Raw genomic sequence first — 9,208 nt, forward strand, 5'->3', positions numbered from 1 at the left:
AGATAGATAGATAGATAGATAGATAGATAGATAGATAGATAGATAGATAGATAGATAGATGATAGATAGATAGATAGATAGATAGATGATAGATAGATGATAGATAGATAGATAGATAGATAGATAGATAGATAGATAGATATTCTATAATATTGTAAATTCCCATCCTAAGTTTCTGACCAATTTAAGTACTATAAAGCAGAACAAGCCTTTGTCTTCTGTGAGATCAGCAACTTATAAACAAATGCTGCCCCTAAAATATGCTAACATTCGGCAACATGACGTTGCTTATAATGTTTTTCCATCTCGGAATACTGTTTAATGTCTAAAAAATAGGTTACATATTTTTGAACACTTAAGAACTCAATCTTTGTTGCATTATGGCTCCCTAGGAAAACGAACTAGCAGGGTGCTTCTATTTAATCAGCCTGTATCTGACATCAGTCCAAGATAACTAAGTCTATGTGAGTTACAATAGGCACCTTAAGTTTTCAGATGACAAAAATTCAAATGTATTATTTGTTAACAAATGATGTTTCTCATGTTCAAAAGCTGGTTTATTCAGACTATGCAATTTACTTTTATCTGTGCATGTCTTTCAAATATTAGCCTTACAGAAAGACAAAGCGGATGTAGTCATGATGGTTTGGGAGAAATTGTGGCATTGAGAAAACTTTTCTTTTCACATACTATTCCAACATGACATTATGACAGTGAGGTGAGTAAATCCTTGTTGAATTTCATTAAAGTTTATATAACACAATCCCAACTTTGAGGCACCGCACAGCACAGGCTTAGCAAATCTGACAGGGTGTATGTAGGTCACACCTCTATTGCCTGTCATTTCTTGAGATTCACATCTTAGCCCACCATCACAGTGCAAACAAAAAAAGGAAAGGCTATACCAGAAAAGGCAGAACCCTAAACTATCAAAATCTTTTCTAAGTTTAAGGGTATTGTTTCTACTTAAAAATTCCCAGGGTTAATTTTATCACTTCCCTAAGCATTGAGAGATGAAAAGGGAGTACTCATTACTCATATTTATGAGGGCATTTCAAACAAACTCAAATCAGAAGGAAAATGTAGACTGTAGCTCTCAGGAGCACTTCTATATTTCTTCCACGCTTTTACAGTGTACCAAAAATATGCTTTCTTCAGCAGGCAAAGTCGGAGCCAATGACTACATCTTTATTTCCAGATTTCCTACTATCAGGGGAGGTTTAAAAATCTGGAGTGTTATAAAAAAAAACAGTTAAATACTTCAAGCTGTTGGTATGATTTGTCTGCCACCCAAATGAATTAAGCAAGAGTTTAAAGAGATCTGTATACCAAGTTTCCGACTAAGAAAGCAATCGACGTCGATTTCAAACATGGCTGTGGTATTTGTCATAGGATACATGACCAGCAGAATCTGTGTCTTCATAACTTAATAGACGGGATGAGAGGTATAACAGTAGGCATGGAGTAACAGGTCAGCGAGTTGGGGAACTTGCCTGTGACATAAATAAGATGAAAGTGGACCTGCAGGAACCACTCCACCACCAGGCTATGTGTTAAGTGGTAATATGCTTCTCACAGAAATAAATGTCATTAACAGCATCATGCAGAAGAAAGGCACAAATGAGGCACCCAGGAAGTCACATAAAAACTGCAGTTCTCCTGCAGGATAGCACATGAAAACAAACAAACAAACAAACAAACAAACAAACAAACATTGCTCACTCCTTGATTCCAAAGCCTGCAGAAATATTCTCATACTGAGCTTCATTTACAAATAATATTATTATGAAAATTTTTAGCAGTTTATGGTTTTAGCTGGCTCAATAATCAAAATTCTCTTCTCTGAATTTTTTTTTATCAGAAAGGGATTTAGATGGAGCTCAAATACTAAGTTCTATATAATTATGAATGAATCAAAGGCACGGGGGTTAAATGTGAGACAAATTGTGTTCATTAATCTTCATTCTAGCATTCAACAGACACTCCAGTTATTGGAAATAAAGAATCAACATGTTTTCTTCACACTACCACTCATATTGAAGATACTAATTCTCGCTTTCAGCAGAGAGGAGAGATGCTTGACACATCCTCCTTACACTTCCCACTGACATGCAGAGATATCCCTACTCCTAACCTGGAAAGAAATGAAGGAAATGTTAGCAGAGAGGCCGAGAGCTTCAAATATAGTTTCTTCCTGAAAAAAAAAAAAAAAAGAACCTATTCTGACCAGGAAACCTGTCATATTTCTACATCCCAATGTCCAGATTGTGTACATTTCAGGAGGTGATAAAATCCATAATTTCAAATGTTCACTGTGTTAGAAGTCATCTTATTTTTTACCTTAAAGTATTAAAAGTTATGTAAAAATAATCTCATTACTCTTCATATATGTAAAACAGCAAAAAATCATGTAGTTCCAAACAACTCAGTATTAAATAATTATAGACATAGATTCATAAATTCTGATAACTGCTTTTAGACACTATTCATCTATCTGGAAATACTGGTAACATCCAAAGTAAGATAATGGTATAGACAGTAATATAATATTTACTTATCATACAACTGCTTAGAGTGGTTTGCATTATTGAATATAAAACAAAGCACTTTTAAATCAAAGACCACATGTTAAAACGTGTCTATGTATATTGCCTTTCTTCACTTTTCAATATTAGTCACTATGGAGGAAACATGTTTCTATTAGCCCTTTATTGTTTCAAATTATAATATAATTACATTGTTCCTCTCTTCCATTTCCTTTTTTCAAATTTCCCCATAAACCTCTTCATAAACTTCTCCCTTAAATTTGTGGCTTTCTTTCTTGTTAACTGTTACTGCAAACATCTATATTTATGTATATACATATGTATCACTAAATATAACTGAATCGGCCCATATAATGTTACTTGTATGTATGTTTTCAGGGCTGAGCTATTTGGCACCAGTCAACCAACCGACGTGCTCTTTTGTGGGAGAGACCACTCACCTACTACCAGCTTTCTTCCATTCTCTATAGTTGCTTGTGTAGGATTAAGACTTTGCAGGATTTCCCCCATTTCCATTTTGGCATGCTCATTTGTGCTGTTTAAATTTACATTTTCTCTTTTGCAACATTTGTGTGTCTGTGTGTTTTTTGTGTGTGCACATTTGCGTTCATTCCCATGTGTGTCCATGTATATGGAAGCCAGAATTACAACTCAAGTGTCCTACTTTGTTACTTGTTGTTGAGACTGTGAATCTCACTGAACTGATCAATGGTTTTCTAGACTAGCTGTCCAGGAGTCAGAGGGGATTGACCTGTCTCTATTCCACCAGCACTAGGATTACAGATGTGCAATATAAAATCAGTATTTACAGGGTTCTGGGGATCTCAGCTCAGGTCGTCCTGCTTGCACCAGAGGAAATTTGCTACTCAGCAATTTCTTCTGTTTATATTTAAGATTTTTAATAACATTACAAAGTAGATTTCACTTGAGAATATATGTAATATACATGTATATTCTCTGCTCTATATATAACAAATAAATACAGAATTTTTTAAAACTCAAGTGAAACAGGGTTAGTCATATCACAAGACTTTTATTTTTTTAAACCGTATGCAATTTATCAGGCATAAAGACTGATTCATTTATTTTAAAGATCTAATAAGTCCTTTTTGCTAATAATATTTATTGAATCAGACAAATGGAATAGAAGCTTAAAAATAATAATAAAAATAATAAAAAGCATGCATTATAAATACATTTTAAAATGTAGTGTACATAGTGAATAAATTATAAAAAATAAAAAATATAATCATTAAAAATGTAGTGTACATAAAACAACTTTGAAACTTTCACAAATGATGAATTACATATGTATAAATGCATGAAGGTTAATCGAGATATTTATCAAATATAGAGATTTATGTTTTATGCAAATTAGTTCTACTTTGTGGTAAAGGATTAAAACATTAAAATTAACATCATCATCTGAGTATAAGATCCAATGTCTGTAAACCAAGATCTGTCCTTATCTCCAATCAGTTAAAGGTTCACTTCTTAATAATTAGCATTATCTAAAAAATGTATAACCCTTCTTTCTATGAGTCCTACTGGTCAAAAGCATGCTTTCCGTTAAAATTTTCTTCTCTAACAAACTCATTATTCTGGTGAACTAGACGTAAAATGATAGCATTTGATGTTGTATTATTTTCATACATTATATTTAAAAATACCACTTTGGGAGCAATATATGAGATCAATAAACATTGTCTCACATCTTTATCACTGTACAGGTAAAGGCCTAACTACGATCTTGATGATAAAATAAAATTCTTAAATGATGTTATACAACAAATAAATATGTACATATTTACATCTATGTTGATGTCTACCTGATGTATTATTCATCCATTTTACTACATATATGTAAACCACACATATATATGCATGTGCTTGTGTATGCCATATATGTAACAGTATATTCATAAGACATTATTTGCACACATGCAAAACACATTTCACAATATAATTCAAGTAAATCTTATGAGAACAGTTCCACAAGGATCACATAAGTTGGCCTTCATGAGTAAACATTTAAGTAAAAAAAAAAAAAAAATCAGTAATGCTTAAGAAATCAAACTTACTAAGTTCTAGCGTAAGCCCCTTATCATTTAGGGCACTCTATAAGTGTTAAAAGCGTGGTCTAATCAATTTACCCCCTAGTGGTGAAGAGCTCCTTCTGAGCTTCTCAAATGAGCTTTCACAGGAAAGGATGCACACACTTCTCAGCTCAGCGTTGCATCGTTTTTATGGTCACATATAAATAGATCGTATTTTTATTTGATCTAAGAAATAATGGCTTTAATTTAAATTGAAATATATCTACAAAACATAGGAAGAACAACCTTTATGTACATGCCCAGAACAGCAGAAAGAAATAAGCTTAAGCCATGGTCTACAGAAAATGTATATTATGAAAGTAAAAAATATTAATCATTTATGCAAGAATGCTTTTTATACTACAAAGTTACTCTGGAGCACGATGTTTGAGCATAGTCATCATATTTTCAAAACATGAACTACATGAACTCCTCCTTTCAGAGTTTTCTACTACTTTCTGTGTCATGATGACCCCTCCTGGTTGAGCTGTTCATTAACTTAGATTCATGGAGTTACATTTTTTTCTGCCTTGAACCTTTCTAGGTATTAAAAACATAAATATCATACAGTGTTTCAAAATACAATGTAAAATTAATAGCTTTTGTTATTATATAAAATAAACTAAATTTAAAAGTTCAGTCTCATTAATAAATATGAATATCAGTCATTATTAAATTCACTTCCAGGATGTAGGACAACTTTGGGTTTGTATCTCAGAGTTTAAAATGAAATATAACAAAAAAAAACCTATCTCTATTAACCTATTATATATTTTAACTATTTAATTTATATCAAATAACAACTAAGTAAGTCCTAAACTTGAAACACAAGTATTTTTAAAGTAGTAATTTTTGTGTTATTTTCCCTGATTTCTAAGTAGTGAAAACTAAGCACATATTTCTGGAATAACACCTTTTAAATTTTTGAACTATAGCAATGCAACAAGAGCAAATAAATCATTCTAAACACATACTGAATGGCCCAGACCAACCCATTCCTACTAAGGCATAAAGAAAGATAAGACAGAGAATTCTGGAATCTACTGGAAAGTAGAGACTCAAATCAGAGAGTACAACACATTTTAACTTTTGGTGAGTTTACACGAATGTGGAAGCAAATTTTGTACTACTGTAGAGCAGATTTTAAAATGGAAATTGAAATTCCATCAGAGTAATTTCCCATGGGTAGTGCTACATATTTTTGTAGAGGTTAACATCAAGCAGTCTAGCTTTATAATTTCCATTTAAGTTTATACAATCAACATGGATAAAAACAATACATATTTTTAAGGCTTGGTTGTGTTCTGAGAATACCACAAAGTTTTTTTTTTTTAAGTTCACTACAACTTAGTTATCTGTTTTTTTTTGTTTTGTTTTGTTTTTTGTTTTTTGTTTTTTTTTTTTGCATCTCGATCTTTAGGCACTGCAAGAAAATCTCATAGAAGATACTTGGGAAATATGTCAAAATACTACTAATGACAGCACTGTGTATGATAGTTGACCACAACATCTAAAACCCATTTCAAGGCTGTTCTTTATATTTTAGACATTGCAATAATAATATTAATATTAAAATACAGACAAAGGTGAACATCAATACAGCCACAGAACTTTCAGCAGAGAGAGGGCAAATCATGTGTGAAGCATCTGGAAGCTACAAATTCCATCTATCCTAGGTGGAGAATATTTCACTCTTAACTCCACAGTCCATACTCTGTCACCAATGGATTAATCCAATCTCACAAACAAGGCTGTGCTTAAAAACACTGGATAAAGTGCTACAGAGAATCAGTCCAGTTGTTAACTCTCTCAGAAAGCCAACTATGTCTTTCCTCTCTTTATACACAGTATGCATTCCTAAAGCAATGCAGAAAATGGGCCCGATCTTTCATTTGTCCAAACCTCATCAAAGCATGAATAATACCCCTCTCTTTCTTTAAAGACCACACATTCTCCTGAAAACACATCATTTTCCTAAAAACTTTCAAACCGTTTCTTCATTATCCCATTAATGACATTTGCACTAGCTGTCCCAAGCCCTGGCCTTCATGAGTCATGCCTATCACACCGCAAACTACTAAAGAATTAGTGCAGTGTCAGTTCTGATAATAGACTTACTTTTTAAATATATACAAACAAGTGCTAAATGAGCATTAACTTTTTAGGAGGGTGCAGATTAGTGAATCCATGGGTGCCTGAACTGCTTGAAGAATGTTCCCCTTCCCTCCTCAGACGAACACGTACGTCAAAACCATCAATAAAAATCAGAAACTTCTACTCCTTTTCTGTCCTAGCCAAGAAAAACGTAATTGTCTCCAGTCTGCACAGATAGGTCCCAAGGAATGACTACACTCATCACTCTAACCAAGCAGTTGCGGAGCAATCTTCAAGACAAGGAACAACTTTCCAGAAGCATCCAGCACTATAAAAATCCTCTCCACTATACAAGTAGCTCCCTGGGTTTGGAGTTTCTCTGCGGCAGTGGGTGCAAGTGCGGAGCACCAAACACACAAGCAGGCACCAACACTTACACCACGGACAAGAACTGAGGCTGCACCTCAGAGTTCATACCCGGCCGCCCTTACACCAATGCGGCACTGAAGTGGCTCCAGCAGGGAGCCAGGGAGAGGAGAGGACTACTTACGAAACGTGGAGGGAGCCGTCCAGGCTCTGCAGATGAAGCTGCTGAGAATCCAGAGCGAGAGCGTTGCCCTGCAGCCTGCTCTCAGAGGCATCACCATCCTTTCTGCCTCCGGGCCAGCTGTACTCCAAAAGCTTGCTGCGGAGATGCAGTCAGTCTCTCCGTGAGGTTCTTGAAGGGAGCTAGTCTGTCTTCAGATGCGAGAGGAAGTCAAGCTCCTCCTGCTTCGCTTCCTCTCCCCTCACCCCCTGTAGGTTCCAGTTCTGGGCTGGCAGCAGCAGCGGAGGCGCAGCCAGTCTTTCCCCTCACTGTGGGTCCGGTCTTTTGCTCTGCGAGCCAGTGAAATGCCAGGGGAAGAAATTCAAACCGAGAAGCAATAGGAGGGGTGAGAGAGAGGAGGGGACTGACACCTACCCCGCCCTCTCTTGTGAAAAAAAAAAAAAAAAATACCAAAGGACGCTTAGGGGGAATCTGGAGAGCACTGAGCCTGCAGGAGAGAACCAGCGAGCTGTGGGTCTGATGATGCTGTTGTTGCCACTGCGGGCGAGCGCTCTGGTGGCCACTGGGCAGCGCGACTCAGAGGGGTTTCCAGTAGGCTGTCAGCTCCCAGGCTGAGATCAAGGATGTGCGGAGCAGAGCGCAGCCCAACGGTGCATGCTCGGCTTCAGCGCGGCGCAGCACTGAGAAGCATTTCTGGCTGGAGAGCTACAGCAGCCGCCACCGCAGCCCGGAGCTGAAGACTCAGCTGCCTCCCGGCAGCGCCTGCAGACCCGGGCGAGCCTGGCTAAGGGAAGCCTTCCCACTTCCCTTCTTATTCCCTTTCCCGGCCCCTCCTCCTCCTCCTCCTTTTTCTCCTCCTCCTCTTTCTCCTCCTCCTCTTTCTTCTCTTTCCTACCGTACTTCTCTTGCTGTAACAACCTTTCTGCCCTGGCTTTGCCTGCTCTGGAAGCAAAAGGAAGAAGGACGGTACCGGCCCAGGTCCATTAACTGGATTCGGGGTCAAGGCAGAAAAGATGCGCCGCTCTAAAGGCTGGAGGCGCTGCTGTCCGCGGTGCTGAAGTTGGGGATTTGCTGTGTAATCTAAGAACCCTGCTGACCTGACCCAGCAGAAGGAAAAAAAATCCTCTCTGGGATGCTCTCTCTTAGGTTTCTCTCCTCCCCTTCGGACATAGATGGTATAGGCTCCTGGAGCTTAGAACCCTCGAGAACCACAATCAGGAGTCTGAAAGGCAGTTCTTCCGAATTATCCTAGCATCCTGGCTGCTGGAGAAGAGAGAAAATTGCAGACGTACCTAATGCAAATGTTTTAAAGGTGTAATTAATTCATATTTATTCATATATAAACACGCATACACGTAAACGCATTCACCAAACACATGCTGCTGAGAAAACCACACACTGCAAACACAAACCCAAGCAAACCCAAGAGCAAAACTAGAATAAATAAGCAGTCAAATTGCAATCACTTCAGGGTACTCAGGGTGGTGCAAGTATTGAGAACTAGGGACATCTGTAGAAAGGATGGTTTCTCTAATCATTTAGACGATTTTAATAGCAAGGTTCAAGCTTTCCCCTCTTTAACCACACTCTCTACCAATTTGGTTTTCTAACATCCAGCCCCAAGAATTACTTGGATTCTTTTCTCCCCACAGAACCAATTCTTTCACTGACTTTACTGACACAATTAAGAGTTATAGGTCTTCTAAATACCTAATGATGTTTAGGAAGGTTTGAGGAGGAGTAACCATGTCTTTCAGTGTTATGCAATGAGTAAGCATTTGCCTTTCATGATAAATAAAAATTTTATGATGATTTGCCTACTCCCTGAACAGATTCTGAGTTTTGATGTTATGCTTAGGTCTTAGAAAGGTCTACTGTAAACAGAGCTGTGTGCTGCATAATCAGTATGGTGCTAATGGGCGTGA

The 9,208-nt window shown here is 37.2% G+C and overlaps 1 protein-coding gene across 1 annotated transcript in view; it reads right to left on the reverse strand.

Moving 5' to 3' along the window:
• Cntnap2 (contactin associated protein 2) overlaps positions 1-8,267 on the reverse strand; it is a 2,205,170-nt gene extending 2,196,903 nt beyond the window's left edge. The window contains 3 exon segments of the mRNA XM_055598313.1: positions 7,287-7,386; positions 7,389-7,845; positions 8,179-8,267. Coding sequence (XP_055454288.1) covers positions 7,287-7,386; positions 7,389-7,845; positions 8,179-8,267 — 646 coding nt within the window.
• Positions 8,268-9,208: the final 941 nt, after the last annotated feature.

This window comes from Psammomys obesus, unplaced genomic scaffold, assembly GCF_907164565.1.
Source record: "Psammomys obesus unplaced genomic scaffold, mPsaObe1.curated_primary_1811, whole genome shotgun sequence".
NCBI lineage: Eukaryota > Metazoa > Chordata > Mammalia > Rodentia > Muridae > Psammomys > Psammomys obesus.